Source organism: Geotrypetes seraphini, chromosome 3, assembly GCF_902459505.1.
Source record: "Geotrypetes seraphini chromosome 3, aGeoSer1.1, whole genome shotgun sequence".
Classification (NCBI taxonomy): Eukaryota; Metazoa; Chordata; class Amphibia; order Gymnophiona; family Dermophiidae; genus Geotrypetes; species Geotrypetes seraphini.
In genome coordinates, this window is record NC_047086.1 from 29509401 (window position 1) to 29527770 (window position 18370).

The 18370-nt window shown below is 44.9% G+C and overlaps 1 protein-coding gene across 2 annotated transcripts in view; it reads right to left on the reverse strand.

The window, feature by feature from the left end:
- Window positions 1–18370, reverse strand: part of MDN1 (midasin AAA ATPase 1) — a 943760-nt gene that overhangs the window by 634836 nt on the left and 290554 nt on the right. For both annotated transcript variants that reach the window (XM_033936734.1, XM_033936735.1), the window contains exon 24: window positions 11597–11775. In XM_033936734.1, coding sequence (XP_033792625.1) covers window positions 11597–11775 — 179 coding nt within the window. The remainder of the gene's footprint in view (window positions 1–11596; window positions 11776–18370) is intronic.

Genomic DNA, 18370 nt, shown 5'->3' on the forward strand with positions numbered 1-18370 from the left:
TTGAATAGAACTAAAAATGTTAAAAGCCAATAATTACAGACACTAAAATGATCAAAATAGTGCATAATAAAATTTTTGTGAATTAGCTGCCTAAATACTTCAAAAACAGATACGTATGCTTTTAGTTGTCTCCTAAATTCCCCATAAGTGTCAGTAAGTAAAAACAATTGCTCTAAATCCTTGCCCTTGATATGAAAAAAAGATTTTGATGATGTTTTTTAAGTTTACATACCAGGGAAATGATATAGGCTGAGATTTCATATCACTCAGAACTGAATACTATGCAGCAGAGGTGGAAGAGGATTCTAATTTTAGTTCCCTCAAAGATTCTATTATAATTTCCAGCAATGCTGTGGGCTTGAATATACGGTGCACAAATGGGTCCCCCCACCCTCATCATAAGAATTGCCATACTGGGACAGACTGCAAGTCCATCAAGCCCAGTATCCCGTTTCTAACAGTGGCCAACCCAGGTCCCAAGTACCTAGCTAGATCCTAGTAGTAAAACATATTTTATGCTGCTTATTCTAAGAATAAGACGTGGACTCCCCTAAGCCATCTCAATAATGGCCTATGGACTTCTGATTAAGTGCAACCACCACCTCCTGACTACCAGCCTCTATCTGAAAACCCGAGTCTCCCACCAGAGAAGTATCACTCTGTGTCAGTAAAGGCATAGACCCAGACCCCCCATCCGAATCTCTTTCAGACTGGTCCCCTGCATCTTGAACAGTGCCCTGTTCCGGGGTGTGCTCGCTAAACAGGAGAAAACCCTCTTGCGTGACCTCTGGAGAGTCTCCAGGCAGCACAGAAGATCTTGGCAGCATAGATAAGCTTTCCACATGAGCCCCACAAAATCAGGTACAATACTCTGATGAATCATCCCAGAGACTCCCCTTTTGTAGGATTCTACATTTCTCCTCTTAGGTTATGTGGCGCCTACACCCCTGTGCTTTGCCAAGCTACCGATCCAGGTACTGACATTTTTTCCCCAGCAGCTGTGACCCCTGGTGACTCTCTGGTCCTAGAGACCTCGGGGGGAGGAGGGGAGGGGGAGTAAGTCAGAGGCCCCTGCCGCCCTCCTGCGTTCCATAGCATGTGGCAGAGTGGGTGCTGTGAACACTGGCTCAACAGAAGTCCAGTTTCCAGAAAAAAATTAATATATAATGCTTAACTCTTTGGGCTGCCAGCTGGAGAAAAACCAGACTGGACCTTTACCCCCACTGAACCACCCTGTGAAATAAGGTGGCGATACACAACCCGGAACCCTGAAAATACCACCCCCACCCCCCACTCCCCCCCCCAAAAAAAAAATAGACTACTGCATGTACCAAATCAGCCTGCACTCAAGCTCTTGAAAATCAGGGAGCGAGCTAGTTCCGAGTGGAATGGTCCCTGAGCTCAGTAAATATTAAGCAGGCTGGCTAGACAGATACCACAGAGGGACTGACCTGCCACCTGTAGACCCTAAGTCTGCTTGTCACTGCAAACAGGGTTATCCCAGAAATGAGTTCCACACTTATGCTAGGGTAGTTGGATGATTTGCTGTAAAATGTGTTAAGCTCCATGCACTTATAGATGTCTTGTATTTTATATCTTTCAGAGTTGGGAATGATAGGATCAGGTTGCTAAGAGTTACGTTCATCAGAAGATCTACCCAATAGTTCAGTAAATCTGGAGAAGCTATTAGGGATTTATAGCGTTTTAAATATTAAGCAGCATAGTTTAGGCAGATCTTGTTTGACAAATTTGCTGCACTTCTTCTAGGGAGTAAACAGGCAGATAAATAAGGGCGACCCGGTCGACATTGTATATCTGGACTTTCAGAAGGCATTCAACAAGGTTCCGCATGAATGACTACTTTGGAAAATTGCGAGCCATGGAATCGAGGGAGAAATACCCACGTGGATTAAAAACTGGCTGGAGCATAGGAAACAGAGAGTGGGGTAAATGGGCAATACTCAGACTGGAAGAGCATCACCAGTGGGGTGCCGCAAGGCTCGGTGCTTGGACCCATACTCTAACATCTTTATTAATGATCTGGACATAGGTATGACAAGTGAGGTGATTAAATTTGCGGACGACACGAAGTTATTCAGAGTAGTGAAGAAGCAGGAGATTGCGTAGATCTACAACATGACATAACCAGGCTTGAGGAATGGGCATCGACATGGCAAATGAGGTTCAACGTGGATAAATCTAAAGTTATGCATGTCGGTAACAAAAATCTCAGGCAAGAGTACAGGATGTCCGGGGCGGTACTTTGAGAGATCTCCCAGGAAAGGGACTTGTTAATTCCGATCGACAAGTCGATGTAGCCGTCTACGCAATGTGCAGCAGCGGCGGCGAAAAGGGCGAACAGAATGCTAGGAAGGGGATCACAAACAGATCGGAGAAGGTTATTACGCCGCTGTACCGGGCCATGGTGCGTCACCTAGAGTACTGCATCCAGCACTGGTCGCCGTACATGAAGAAGAACATGGTACTACTCGAAGGGTCCAGAGAAGAGCGACTAAGATGGTTAAGGGGTTGGAGGAGTTGCCGTACAGTGACAGATTAGAGAAACTGGGCCTCTTTTCCCTCGAACAGAGGAGATTGAAAGGGGTCATGATCAAAACATTCAAGATACTGAAGGGGATAGACTTAGTACATAAGGACAGGTTGATTACCCTCTCCAAGGTAGGGAAAACGAGAGGGCACTCTTTAAAGTTGAAAGGGAATAGATTCCGTACAAACGTAAGGAAGTTCTTCACCCAGAAAGTGGTGGAAAACTGGAACGCTCTCCCGGAGGCTGTCATAGGGGAAAACACCCTACAGGGATTCAAGACAAAGTTAGACAAGTTCCTACTGAACAAGGACGTACGTTGATAGGGCTAGTCTCAGTTAGGGCACTGGTCTTTGACCAAAAGGGCTGCTATGTAAGCGGACTGCTGGGCATGATAGACCACTGGTCTGACCCAGCAGCAGCATCTCTTATGCTCTTATGTTCTTCTTATGTCTATAAGCAGTGGTGTGACATGGTCAAACCTTAACTGGTAGTATATGAGTTTTGTATCAGTTGGAGTTTTTTATTAGTTTCATGGAGATACCCGAGAGCAGAGCATTGCAGTAGTCTAGTAGTGATAATATTATTGACGGCACTAGTATCCTGTAGTGCTTTTGGAAGAAGTAGGGTCTTACCCTTTTCAAATTTGACCCAGGAAGGGGACAAACATCTTATAGTGGAACTTAGCAAGTAAATTACTGTTGGTTTAACAACCAAAATGAATATGACTGTTGGGCAGATTGCATAGACCACATAAGTAGAGATAAATACTGATTAGATCCTGGCTGCCCCTGCTGATATACTAGTGATGTCACCAGAACTTGTCTTGGGGGGGGGGGGGAGTTTCTCTACCTCTATCTGCTGGTTAGGGGATATAATCCACTGGTGTGGACTGATCTAGCTGGTCAAAAAGATTATTTTCCAACTGTCTTTCAAACTAAGATGAAAATGTTATAATGCCCTTGTATCTCTCTATGGTACGGCCGCAACTTGAATGCTGTGTGTAGTTCTGGTCGCCGAATCTCAAAAAAGATATAATGAAATTAGAAAAGGTACAGAGAAGGGTGACAAAAATGATAAAAGATTTGGGATGACTTTCCTATAAGGAAAGGCTAAAGCGGCTAGGGTAGCTTGGAGAAGAGATGGCTCAGGGGTGATATGATTTTTTTTTTTTTATAAATCTTTATTCATTTTCTTATGTTACAACAAGTGTTTCAAATAAATTCATTATAAACTTGAATAATCACACTTGGTTAACTTACAGATTAATATCAAATTTAAAATTTCTTTAGAAAATCAATATTTTATAAAGTTATAATATTATGTAAGAAATCTAAATTAATATAATTATTATTGAATATAATAATCTCCCCTCCCTCTCTCCCTCCCTATCAATATTGAATGAGAAATCTTTATTCATTTTCATATGTTACATCAACAATATAAATTCATACTAATATTTCAGAAAACTAAATTTATATAATTCTTAGTTAATATAATAATATCCCATCCCCTCCCCCCTCCCTTCTATTCAGTAATACATGAATAAAATTTTTAAATGTTATTTTATCCATATTTCATATTATAAATCTAGTATTAATATATTATATAATATTTAGAGATATGATCTCTTTTTCTTCTAATCAAATTCTATACATGGGAAAATTAATCATTCTTTACAATATTCAGTTAATGGTCTCCATATTTTTTGAAATTTATCTACATGTCCTTTTTGTGTTGCTATAGTGAGCTCCATTTTGTATATATGACATACAGAATTCCACCAGAATGTATAATTTAATCTGTCATGTTTTTTCCAATTGAATGTGATTTGTTGTATTGCTATTCCAGTTAAAATAAAAAGAAGTTTGTTATTACTTGATGATATTTGACTTTTTGCTCTCATAGTTGTTCCAAATAATATGGTATCATATGTCAAGGCTACCGGATTTTCTAACATCCTATTTATTTGGGGCCAGATTGATTTCCAGAATGTTAAGATGAATGGACAATAGAATAAAAGATGATCTAATGTCCCAATTTCAACATGACAGTGCCAGCATCTATTTGACCTAGAGCTATCTATTTTTTGTAATCGAACAGGGGTCCAGCAAGCTCTATGTAAAAGAAAAAAACAAGTTTGGCTCAGGGGTGATATGATAAAGGGTCTACAAAATACTGAGTGGAGTGGAAAGAGTAGATATGAATCGCTTATTCACTCTTTCTAAAAATACTAGGACTAGGGGGCATGCGATAAAGCTGCTATGTAGTAGATTTAAAACAAACTGGAGAAAATATTTCTTTACACAACATGTAATTAAACTCTGGAATTTGTTGCCGGAGAATATGATGAAATCAGTTAGTTTAGCGGGATTTAAAAAAGGTTTGGATCATTTCCTAAAAGAGAAGTCATAGGCCATTATTTAGATAGCTTAGGAAAATCCACTGCTTATTCCTAGGATAAGCAGCATAAAATCTGTTTTATTACTTGGGATCTAGCTAGGTACTTGGGACCTGGGTTGGCCACGGTTGGAAATAGGATACTGGGCTTAATGGACCTTTGGTCTGTCCCAGTATGGCAATTCTTATGTTCTTAAGGTGCAATTCCTTAAACACTCTTACAGTTATCAGTGCATGTATGCAAAAGCTGTTCCCAATATGATGGAAATTATCTAGGAAGACGCTCCTATCCCTCAGATGACTAGAACAGATGAAGTAAAAAAAGGAGAAATTAGGTTCTTACCTGCTAATTTTCTTTCTGTTAGCCTGTAGACCAGTACAGTTCTTAACTGATGGGTAATATCTCACTGTGACCAGCAGGTGGAGACTGATACCAAAACTTGGTTGTAGTATATTAGCTGAGGCTCCCCTCTCCTAAACAAAGTCTGCCAAATAGCAAAGCAGAACTAAGGAAAAACTAACATATAACAGTAATAACCCTCCGAACAGGAGGTTAAAAACAACAAAACATATAGAAACAACTGTTGGAAAATGCATAGAACTAAAATCCTGCAGTGAAAAGTGTACTCACAGCTCACCAGCTGAGTCATAGCTGCTGTTCTTGTATCTCCCCAGCCCCAGAAAAATACTAGAACCCGCAGAAAAAGTAAAATCTGCATGCGAGCAAAACCTGCAATCACCGCATAAAGGCAGATAGGGTGGGGAACTGTACTGGTCTACAGGCTAACAGAAAGAAAATTAGCAGGTTAAGAACCTAATTTCTCCTTCTGTGTCGCTTGATAGACCGGTACAGTACCCATCAAGCGTGGGACCCCCGAAGGGCCGACACCAGAACACATTCACTGAACACCGCATCCCGATGCGCCTGAAAGTCTACAAGGTAGTGTCTGACAAAGGAATGCAGAGAAGATTCAACTGCAGCCTTAAAAATATCCACTGGAGGCACTAGAGAAGACTCAGCTCAAAAAGCTGCCCGATCCCAAGTGGAATGAGCCTTGAGAAAATCCGGAACAGGCTTTTTCTGAAGAAGGTATGCAGAAACCATAGTCTCCTTAACCACCGCACAATGGTAGCCTTAGAGTTGCCATCCCCCTTACGAGGACCCGGTAAAAGGACAAAGAGATGATCCGATTTCTGGAACTCCTGAGTCCGCTGAACATAAGAGCAAAGGACCTGGCAGACATCCAATTTACACAACTGTTTCTTCTCTAAGGATCCCTCCCGACTCCCTAACACCAGGAGGACTATGGATTAAATGACATGAAAAGGAGAAACCACTTTTGGCAGAAAACAAGGAACAGGCTCAACATCACATGCTCCCTAGAGAACTCCAGAAAGGGGGACCTACAAAAGAAAGTCTGCAGCTCAGAAACACATCTAGCCGATGTAATAGCCACCAAAAAGACAGCTTTAAGAGTAAGATCATTCAACGAGCAGGTGCACCAGCACGGACAAGACCAGATTAAGATCCCAAGATGGAACAGACAGTCTAACGGGAGGCTTTAGCAACTTGGCCACCTGCAACAAACGAATGACATCAGGAATGGCAGTCAAACGTTGACCTCATAACAACCTATGAAAGGCAGACAAGGCCACAAGCTGAACCTGGAGAGAAGACCAGGCCTGGATAGGGGCCTGGAGAGAAGACCAGGCCCCTATCCAGGCCATCTTGCAAGAACTACAAGATGGTAGGCAAGGAAGCGCGAAAAGAGACAGCTCCAAGCACTGCACACTACTCCTCAAAAACCCGCCAAACCCGCACATAAGCCTGAGAAGTGGAAAGTCTCCGGGACCCCAAGAGGGTTGAGATCACTTTATCTGAATACCCCTTCTTACCTAGGCATTCCCTTTCAAGAGCCAAGCTGTAAGACAAAAGGGACCCGGGTTGAACAATGGAATGGGGCCCCGAGTCAAAAAATCTGTCGAGAGAGGCAAAGGAAGAGGATCCACCACCAGATGGCGCACCAGGTAGGCATACCACGGACACCTGGGCCAATCCGAGGCCACCAGGATCACAAGGCCAGGGTGCCAAATAATGCGAAGAAGAACTCTGCCCACTAACAGCCACGGAGGAAATAAGTACAGAAGACCCTCCGTCGGCCATGGCCAAGGCATCCAACCCCTCAGCCTGACCATCTCTGCGACGACTGAAGAAGCGGGGCGTTTTGGCACTTATCCTTATGGCCATCAGGTCCATGAGAGGCTGACCCCAAGACTGCACTATCAACTGGAAGGCCTCTACACTTAGACACCACTATCCAGGGTCTAGAACGTACCTACTGAAGAAGACCGCCTGAACATTCTCCATTCCTGCTAAGTGGGAAGCCAAGATGTCCAGAAGATGAGATTCTGCCCAGACCATGAGCAGAGCTGCCTCCTGCGCCATCAGACAACTCTTGGTGCCCCCCTGATGATTGACATATGCCTCCACCTAGGCATTGTCCGAGAGAACCTGGACCGACTTACCCGTCAAAAAGGACTGGAAGGCTAACAGCGCCAGACGTCGGGCTCTGGTCTCCATAACATTGATCGACCAGGATGTCTCATCCGGCGTCCAAGATCCCTGAGAAGAGCAACCTAGGCACTGTGCTCCCCAACCGAGGAGACTGGGTGAGAAGAACCATCCACTGGGGCTGATCCAGACTCATCGCTTGTACTAGATGGGAGATCTGTAACCATCAATGAAGACTGCAGCGAGCCAGCCCCTGAAGAGGAACAAGGGAGTCCAGACTGTGCCGCTGGGATGAACACCTCCAAAGAAGAGTATACTGAAGCAGATGCATGTGGGCTCGAGCCCCCATCTCACCACATCTAAGGAAGCCGACATCAACACCAAGACTTGGAGGAAATCCTGCTCCTGAGGACACCGGGATGCCATTAGCGCCGAGAAGGGTCCAACCGACTCTTAGAAAGGTTGACAACCCATCTCAGCAACTGCAGAATTCCACCACCCGAGCTGTAACCTGCGTCTCTCCTGCAGCGACTTTGCTCAAATCAACCAGTCGTCCAGGTAGGGATGAACTAGAATGCCCTCTTTGCGCAACGCTGCTGCTATGACCACCATAACCTTGGTGAACATCTGCGGAGCCGTGGCCAGACCAAAGGGAAGTGCACAGAACTGATAGTGCTGACCAAGAAGGTAAAGCGAAGGAAGCGCCGATGGGAGGCCCGGATTGGAACATGCAAGTAGAACGAGAGAAGTCAGATACTCCCCCGGCTGAACTGTTAGAATCATAGAACGCAGTATCTCCATGCGAAAAGATGGAATCCTGAGAATCACGTTGACCCCTTTCAAATCTAAGATGGGCCAATGGGTCCTTCTTTCTTGGGCACCACCAAGTAAATCGAGTACCTGCTGGTGCAATACTCCTGAGGGGTACTGGAACAACTGTTTTGAGATCTAGCAATCTTTGAAGTGTCTGGTGAAAAGCCTGCTTCTTCCATGCTGCCTGAAAAGGAGAAGCTAAAAAATGATCTGGCAAGGAGTGAGCAAACTCCAGAGCATAACTATCCCAAATCACCTCCAATACCTACTGACTGGACGTGATCTCTGCCCACTTTGAATAGAAGTCAAGCAGCCGGGTGCCCACTGGAACCAGAGTGGGTGCTGGCAAGGAGTCATTGGGCAGGGCGAGCAGCAAGGGAACCAGTGGAGGAAGTACCACTCCCCGGCAGGCCCCTCGATAGGGAGTGCATGCATTGAAATGGTCTCGGGAAGACCCAGAGTTCGGAAAGGTAGTGGCCCCTTGACCAAAGTGGAGCCTGCAGAAATTACACACGCACCCCCGAGCAATGCCACCCCGCACCAGTGGCCGAGCTCTGTCCGCAGGCAAACGAGGCACCTTAGAATCAGTTAGGATCTGAACCAACTTGTCCAAATCCTCTCTAAACAAGAAAGATCCCTCCTAAAGGGGAATTTCATCAACTTAACCTGGGATGCCGCATCCACCGACCATGCCCTAAGCCACAAGGTACAACGTGAAGCCACCCCAAAAGCCATAGACTTGGTCGAAGCTCGCAACAGGTCATACATGGCATCCAAAAGATAAAAAGAACCTGTCAGTTTTGTTAGTGGCCTCCCCAATGTATGGTGGTAGGGGTTAAGTTAAAGGCGTACTGACAAACGCTGGTCCCAGATTCAGTTCCCTCACTGAAGTTTCACCAGGAAGTAGAATAATAGGCACAGCCAGAGGTGATTGCATAAAGAATATATTATAGAAATAGGCTTACAGAAAAGCAATATTTATAAGCATTACAATTAAGCAGAGAGCAGAGCAGTTTCCCTGCCTTACAGAGTCCAGAAGGAAGTGTGAAGTTTCAGGGAAAGGCAGAGAGAGAGAGAGAAAGAGAGCCAAGACCCCTCTTCTCCACAGATTGATAGATAGATTGATAGCTAGATAGAAAAAGAGGTACATTGATAGAGCAGAGAGCAGGCTTTTATACCTTGGCTGAATATAGAAACCTGTATGCCCCAGTATCTTTTTAGCTAGTCATGATTCAATCATAGCTATCAGGGATACTTAAAACATATCAATCAGGGCTACTTAAAACCGTCTTCCTGCCCTCAGGGTCTATCTGCATTCCCATGCCAGAGTCAGATTGATATAATTTCCCATAGGCCTTCGCTGACTTAAGTAATGCCAACTGAAAATGCTGAATGGTAGCGATAGCTAGGCTGACAGAACCCATCTCAATTTTGGCTACTTCCTGCTCTACTAAGTCCCAGTAAACCGACTCACGGTCAAGGACATGCTTGGCCCACCGAAGACAAGCCTGAATAATCAGCCTGTCACAAGTTGCTGCTAGGTCCGCCAGGGCAGAAAAATCAAAACTGCTTAAGGAGTGACTCCAACTTATGCTCCTTAGGGTCCTTCTCAAAGTAGAACCGCCCTCCACAGGCACTGTATGCTGCTTTGCAACAGCCGAGACCACCGCGTCCACAACAGGCAACTTCAAGGTGTCCCAATCCCCTTCTGGGATGAGATACAGGCAGGCCATGAAACGTGTAAAACAAAAGGGGGCCTCTAGCACCTGCCACTGAACGAGCACAATATCCCAAATATCCCAATACATAGGGAAAGAGTAAAAGGAGTAGATAGGAACCAAACTGTCACCAAGTGGGGCCGACCTATAGAGGACATCGAAGGCAATTCCCCCCCCCCTCTCCGAGACCCCCCAGAGCAGAAGCAGGACCTTAGGCCACATCAAGAAAACCCCCAACATGAAAATAGAGGCAAAAACACCTGGTGGCCCCATGGGACTCCCTGCCACAGCAAGGGATCCAGCAAAAAAAAACTGTCCTTGTGTCACAAATACTGGGGCGAGGTCACCTGAGGCTACACAAATATGGAGGTGCTTCCCGCCAAAATCGAAGCTTAACTGCCCAAAAAAGCAGCTCCATAAACCTGCAGCGGATAAGAGGCCTAAACCGCCCCAGCAGCTAAAGCAGGCCAAGAGGCATCAGCTGTTAAGCGAGTCCCCAGCCGGTTAGGCGGTGAGGGAATCCTTTCTGCCAGACAATCTGCAGCTAGGAAACCTCTTACATGAGCAGCGGGGGAAGCCTGGGTTTCCCCGCAGACAGCTGCCGGACCGTGAGGCACTCACCAAGGGGATCTCTGGCTGCCGACACCCAATGCTGATGAGGATTCCTCTTCGCAGCGGCCTGCCTCGCTCAACAGGCCGGCCCAGAGTGCCTCGCGGTTGGATTATAATGAGCACTTTTTCTCTTGCAACAGTGCTCATTGCTCCAGACGCTACCTAGCTAGAATAAAAGTGCCAGTTAGTAGAAAAATACATTTAAAAAACAGTTCTTTAGATTGACACAACCTCAGGATTTTTTTCCCTAGAACAGACTCCTCTGGCTCACAAAGTCAGAGGCCTGACCGGTATCGGTGGCCAGGCTGCCAACTGAGGCACCTCTACAAAATTTGGGAAGGTGGAGGAAGGGGGGAGGATCCCAGAACAAGATCCACTGGGTCTGACACCCCCCGAGGTCAGACGGATCCCCAAACAGGACCGTCCAGGCTCTGTCTGGCACTAAAAGGGGAACCAGGAGTCCTAAAACAAATTCCAATAGCCCTAACAGGAGGAGCCTGATTTTTTCCTATCTCATCCTGCAGGAGACTGAGAAAAGACTGGTTTAGGAGAGGGGAGCCTCAGCTAATATACTACAACCAAGTTTTGGTCTCAGTCTCCAACTGCTGGTCACAGTAAGATATTACCCATCAGTTAAGAACTGTACCGGCCTATCAGGCGACACAGAAACTGGTCTTGTACTGCATATGTCCTGTCCAGCACACATTATGAAAATTCTTTCTAGAAAGTTCTCAAGGATTTCAATGATGCATGCAAATCACATGGCTTATCCACACAAGCCCACTGAGATTTCTGGGCTACAGAACATTTAGTACATTTTTATTATAATATACACTTAAAATACCCTTTGTACAATGTCTACTAAGAAAACAAGAAGCCTCCACCTGTCCCTCCTGCCTCAGGATCTTCCAATCAGCAATACATGTGAGAGAACAGAAAAAAATTACTTTGTGAGACAAGCCAACTGTTTAGCCTACTTCAGAGAAGTGTCTTTACCTTCCCTGAAGGCCAGCTTGCCCGACGAATCAGAGGTATAGCAACCTATGTACTCTTGGATATCTGTGTGCTCATGGTTGTTGATCCGAACGCAGTGGTTACCAGTGGCAGCAGCCAGCCAACGGATAAGACTTGTCTTGCCCACAGATGTTTCTCCCTGGATCAATACTGGGTAAGTCCTTTAAAAGATCCGCAAATAAAGATAGGGCTTTAGGGCAGAAAGAACCAACATGGGAAACACATCTTTGACACTGACAAAATGTTTTGTTAAAAAGTGAGACATGAATTTAAGTTAAAACCTTAACCAAAGACCCCCTTTTTATTTTTCTGGTTTACTCAAAATTTTCCTCTAAGGAACAAAAATGGCTGCCGTGAGTTCACAGCTCTGCATGTTCTTGCTCCATTTCACCGTTAGACTACCAGGCTTTAAAAGTAAGGTGTGGAAAGGTCCAGGAGAAGGGGTGGTTCAGAGTTGGCCCTAAGTTATTTGCAAATTTTTCTTATTCACAAGGGGGGAGCATACAATAACCCATCAATTGGACACTGGTATGACAGGCATCACATTTAATTGCTCCTTTTATTAGGGGCACTTATATTCCATCCTTGATGGCTCCCAAACAGCTCAGGCTTTCAAGATGTTGCTAATGAATATGCAGATATGAAATTATAATGCAGCTAATATACATGCAGATGCATTTCATATAAACAAAGAAAATGATGGCAGACAAAAACTAAACATGTATAGTCTGCCCATCCATATTATTAAGCTCTACAATCCCTTCCTCTCCCTTTAGGATATCCTCTGTGCCTGTCTCATACTTTCTAAAATTCATGTACATTTCCCACCTCCAATGAGATGCTGTTGCACATATTTCTTTATGAAAAGTGTGGTGAATATTTTCTTATGTTACTTCCATATCTACCACCTTTCAACCTTCATCTTTGTTTCAGGGTTTTCTTTCAAATGCAGGAGATTGACGCTCTTGTGCACTTATATCATGATATATTTAAAAGTGTCTACCATATTTCCTTTTGTCAGCTTTTTTAACAAAGTATAAATATTTAGATTTTTATATCTGCTTCATATCTTGACAAAGACCTGAACTGTTGGCGATCACCAAGGACTAAACTTGGGCACCCCTCCTCTAAATGAACCCATAGATTACAAAAGGAAAATCCTATCAAAGCCATTTGTACAAACCACAACCATCTCCTAACTAATGTGGTACACGCAGTGCTGAATGGTCATTGAGGATCCCGGCCACACCCTTCTCTTCTCAGCTCAATCATTGCCTGCTTGTCCTGGGATATAGTACAGTTACTTAACCATAACAGGTGTTATCCAGGGACAGCAGGAAGATATTCTCAATATGTGGGTGACATCATCCATGGAGCCCCGTAGTGGACAGCCTCGTAAAGTGGCCATCCCGTCTAGAAAAAGAATCCAGACAATAATGAGAGGTGAATGTATGAACCGAGGACCGAGTGGCAGCTTTGCAGATTTCCTCAATAGGAGTAGATCTAAGGAAAGCTACAGAGGCCGCCATGGATCTAACTTTATGGGCTGTGACTCGACCCTATAGATGCAGTCCAGCCTGAGCATAGCAGAAACAGATGCAAGCAGCCAACCAGTTGGAGATTGTTCTCTTGGAAAATGGATGTCCCAAATTGTTTGGATCAAAGGAGACAAAAAGTGGAGGAGAAGATCACTGTGGCTTAGTCCTTTGCAAGTAGAAAGCCAAAGCATGCTTACAGTCCAGAGTATGAAGAGCTGTTTCTCCAAGATGAGAATGAGGCTTTGGAAAAAAAACACTGGAAGAACAATGGAATGACTGAGATGAAATTCTGAAACCACTTTAGGTACGAATTTAGGATAAGTACGGAGGACCACCTTGTCATGATGGAATACTGTGAAAGGCTACTAAAGCTTGTAGCTCACTGACTCTGCGAGCAGACGTGAGAGCAATGAGGAAGACCACTTTCCAAGTGAGATATTTTAGATGAGCCAAACACATTGGTTCAAATGGAGGCTTCATCAACCACAAGAACCACATCGAGATCCCAAACTACTGGAGGTGGTTTGAGAGGAGGTGTGACATTGAAAAGTATTTTCATAAATCTGGAAACCACAGGATGAGCAGATAGTGATTTCCCTTCTAGTGGCTAATGAAAAGCCGCAATTGCACTGAGATGGACTCGAATGGATGTTGATTTGAGGCCTGATTGAGATAAATGCAACAGGTAATCCAGAACTGGAGACAAGGAGGTAGATCGAGGCTCCTTGTGATGAAGAGCACACCAAGCAGAAAACCTAGTCCAATTCTGGTTGTAACATTGCCTAGTGGCAGGCTTCCTGGAAGCCTTTAAAATGTCCTTCACAGATTGAGAGAACTGTAGATTGGCAGTTACGTTGAAAGGTACCAAGTTGTCAGGTGCAGAGACTGCAGGTTGAGATGAAGTAGAGAACCCTGAATCTGTATAAGCAGAGATGGAAAAACTGGTAGAAGTAGTGGCTTCCTGCTGCTGAGTTGAAATAGAAGGGAGAACCAAGGTTGTCTGGGCCACTGAGGAGCTATGAGAATCATGGTGACATGTTTGTGTTTGAGTTTGACGAGTGTCTTGAGAATGAGAGGGGATGGAGGAAACGCATACAGGAATTTGCTGGTCCATTACAGAAGAAACGCATCTACCTCCAGGTATTGAGAATAGATCCTTGAGCAAAACTGAGGCAGTTTGTTGTTGTGGGGAGATGCAGAGAGATCTATTTGAGTTCTCCACTGAGAAAAAATGTGATGGAGAGGCGAGGAATTCAGTGTCCATTCATGAGGTTGTAGAAGACGACTCAATTTGTCCACCAGACAGTTTTTCTCTTCTTGAATGTAGACTGCTTTCAGGAAGACATTGTGAAGAATTGCCCAATTCCAAACTTTTTGAACTTCCTGGCACAGAGGGAGGGATCCTGTTCTTCCCTGCTTGTTGACATAGCAATTTGATTGTCTGTACAAATGAGGTCTACTTGATCATGAAGAAGATGTTGAAAAGTTTTGAGAGCGTTGAAAATCACTCTGAGTTCCAACAGATTGATGTGGCTCCAACAATCTGTGTTGGACTAATGCCCTTGAGTACTGAAACCAGCGAGATGAGCCCCCCAAGCATAGGTCGAAGAATCTGTTGTGAGGACCTTCTGATGAGGGGGCATTTGAAGCAGTAAACTTCTGGAGAGATTGGAAGAGAGCATCCACCAGTGGAGAGACTGTCTCAACAAAGGAGTCACTGTAATGTGCTGAGAGAGTGGGTCGGAAGCCTCGCCCACTGAGATGCCAGGGTCCACTGAGGAATTCTGAGGTGAAGTCTGGCAAAAGGAGTCACGTGAACCTTAGAGTCCATGTGACTAGGAGAACCATCAGGTGTCTTGCTGAGAGTGAAGTGAGGGATGACACTGAGGCAAAGGTGAATGAGAGTATCCTGACATTGCTGAGGAAGGAATGCTCTGAGTTGCACAGTGTCCAGTACAGCTCCAATGAACTGTAAGTTTTGAGAGGGCTGCAGCTGGGATTTTGGAAAGTTTGTTTCAAACCCCAAACTTTAGAGGAACCAAATAGTCCGTTGGGTCGCTACAATAACCCCCTAAGATGTTGCATCTTTGATAAGTCAGTCGTCTAAGTAAGGGAAGATCTGGAGGCCATGGCTGCAGAGAGCTGCCTTCCACCACTACGACGCACTTGGTGAAAACCCTGGGAGATGATGCCAGGCCGAAAGGCAGCACTCTGTACTGAAAATGATGATTTCCCACCCAAAATCTGAGGAACTTGCGAGAGGCTGGATGAATGGGAATGTGAGTGTAAGCCTCTTTGAGATCCAGAGAACATAACCAATCATTGAGATCTAGAAGGGGATACAAGGATGCTAGAGATAGCATCCAAAATTTTTCTGACAAGAAATTTGTTGAGAGTTTTGAGATCAAGGATAGGTCGCAGATCCCCCGTCTTCTTCAGGAAAAGGAAATAACGGGAGTAAAACCCCATGCTCTGCTGTTCCAGAGGAACTTCGTCGATGGCACAGAGACGAAGCAGAGCTTGAGCTTCCTGAAGAAGAAGGGTGGTCTGGGACAGATTGGAAGGATACTCTCTTGGGGGAAGATCTGGTGGAATCTGAAGGAAGTGAAGAGAGTAACCTTCCCTTATGATTGTGAGGACCCAGAGGTCGGATGTAATGAGTTCCCATCTTTGATAGAAATGATGGAGATGACCACCTATGGGAAAAAGAGAGGACAGAGGCAGAATAATTGAGGTTATGCTCTGTGTTAGATGGTCAAAAAGACTGAGACCTTGGGTACAGCAGGAGTCTGAGGTTTATGCTGTCGTTGCTGCTGCTGCTGTGGTTTCTTAGGAAGCGGCCTTGAATGTGGTGCTGTCTTCTGAGGATAATGCCTCTGGTAAGAGGGAGGAGGCTTATAACCCTTAGTGATGGAAGGCTTCAGCTTTGGTCTGATGATGGAAGCAAACAGCTTCTCATGCTCAGATAAGCACTTTGTAGCTGCCTCAATAGAGTCATAAAACAACTCATTGCCCTGGCATGGGATGTTGGCCAATCGATCTTGTAGATTCAGGTCCATATCTACGGTGCAGAGCCAGGCTAGAAGGCGCATTGTCACTGAGAAAGCAGTGACCCTGGAGGACATCTCAAAAGCGTCATATGCAGCCTGAACCATATGAATGCGAAGTTGACCTAGAGTGGAATGCATTTACTGGAACTCTGACAGGCGATGTTCTGGGAGGTACTTGAAGAAATTGGGCATAGCATTGACCCAATATTTGAGATATGATGTAAAGACAAAGTTGTAGTTTAAAATTCTATTTGTCATCATAGAATTTTGATACAGCCAACGGCCAAACTTGTCCATGGTCCTTCCCTCTCGGCCAGGTGGTACTGTGGCATAGATCTTGGCCAGGTTGGTTCTTTTCAACGAAGACTCAACGAGAAGAGATTGATGGGATAGTTGAGACTTTCCAATTCCCTTACAGTGGATCATTTTATATCAAGATTCCAGTTTTACTGGCACAGGAATATGGTATATCAAGATTTCTTTTGAAAGTTTGAGTGAGAATGCCATTCATGAGTAATTTTAATGAATCCCTAGGAGGATTAGGTATACCCAGTTCTTCCAAATACTCCTTAGAGTATTTTGAATCAGAATCCAAAGTGATGTTAAGATCTTTATTCATTTGGCATAGAAAGTTGGTAAAGGACACCGAAGAAGAAGAGGGATGGCCCTGTTGAGGCGAAGCCCCTAAAAGTACCTCTCATAGAACGAGAGCCCCTAAAAGTACCTCTCATAGCCGAGAAGAAGGTGATACCTCTCTGGAATATTGATACCTGAGGTCTGAATCCATAGGCAATAAGCCAATGAAAGACCGTTTCTGAAGTGAGCCAGAGAAGCAGAACGTTTACATTTGGAAGAACCAGTTGGTGAAGAAAACCTTGCAGGAGAAGAACTCGACCGAGAGTGCTTTGATTTCGCAGTAGATTTCCTCGCTGGTTGCCTTGAGGAGTTTCGATGCCTCGATGAAGGAGGTCTGTCTCGAGAAGATGATCTGGGCCTCGATGAATGCCTCAACAGATGGTGTAGAGATGAACTGTGCCTCAGAGAACAAGGTAATGATCTCAAATCCAGCCTCGATGAAGAATGTCGCGGAGTCCTCGCCCTGTATCTCGAAAAAGGCAATGCCTTATGTGTAGAAGTAGGACTGGAAGTTGGAGAACGAAGTCGAGACATTGATAAGGACTCAGATCCTTGCGCAGATGTATCTCGAGGCATTCTCAAGGACTCAACTCCTTGCATAGTGTATAGATTGATCTTGAGGCACTCTTAACTCAACTCCTTGTATAGAGTGTATAGGTTTCTCTCAAGGCACTCTCAAGGATTCGACTCCTTGTATTACTGCTGAGTGCTCAGGCTGGACTGCAGGAAGCAAGGTCAAGGCAGGAGTTAATTTGGCAAACTCCTGATGCAGAATAACTTCCAGCATATTTTGCAAAGCCGGCACCGAGACCACTGGAACTGGTACATTTGGTGTGGCTATGGACTCCGAGGAAGACGACCTCAAGGAAGAGTGTTGCCTTGATTTTGAGACACACTTCCTGGGAAGACTCGAAGTGACCGGGTTCACCAGTGTCGCTATTGGAATGGCCTGCGACTCCTTAGGGGTTGGCTTGAATAGCTTACCTGATGGAGACACAGAGGATAACGGCCCCTCCGGAGAGTATTTTGCCGATTTCCCCATATAGGAAGGCTTTAGCGAGGTCGAGGTTGAAGCTTTGGGCCTCACAGAAGACTTCAACGGAGTCAAGGCAGAGGCCACAATCGGGGTCGAGGCTTTAGATGAAGAAAGATCCATTCCCCTTCAATGCTAAGAAATGTAAGGTCATGCACCTCGGAAGCGGAAATCCATGCAGGACGTACTTCTTGAACGGAGAAACTTTAACTAGGACTTCAGCAGAACGAGATTTAGGAGTAATCATCAGTGCAGACATGAAAACTGCCAATCAAGTGGAGAAGGCTTCATCTAAGGCAAGGCAGATATTGGGTTGTATCAATAGAAGTTTCGTCAGCCGAAAGCCTGAAGTCATAATGCCGTTGTACAGAGCCATGGTGAGACCTCATCTTGAGTAATGTGTGCAATTCTGGAGGCCACATTACAGTAAAGATGTGCGCAGAATTGAATCGGTTCAGCGGACGGCCACCAGGATGATCTCGGGGCTCAAGGGTCTCTC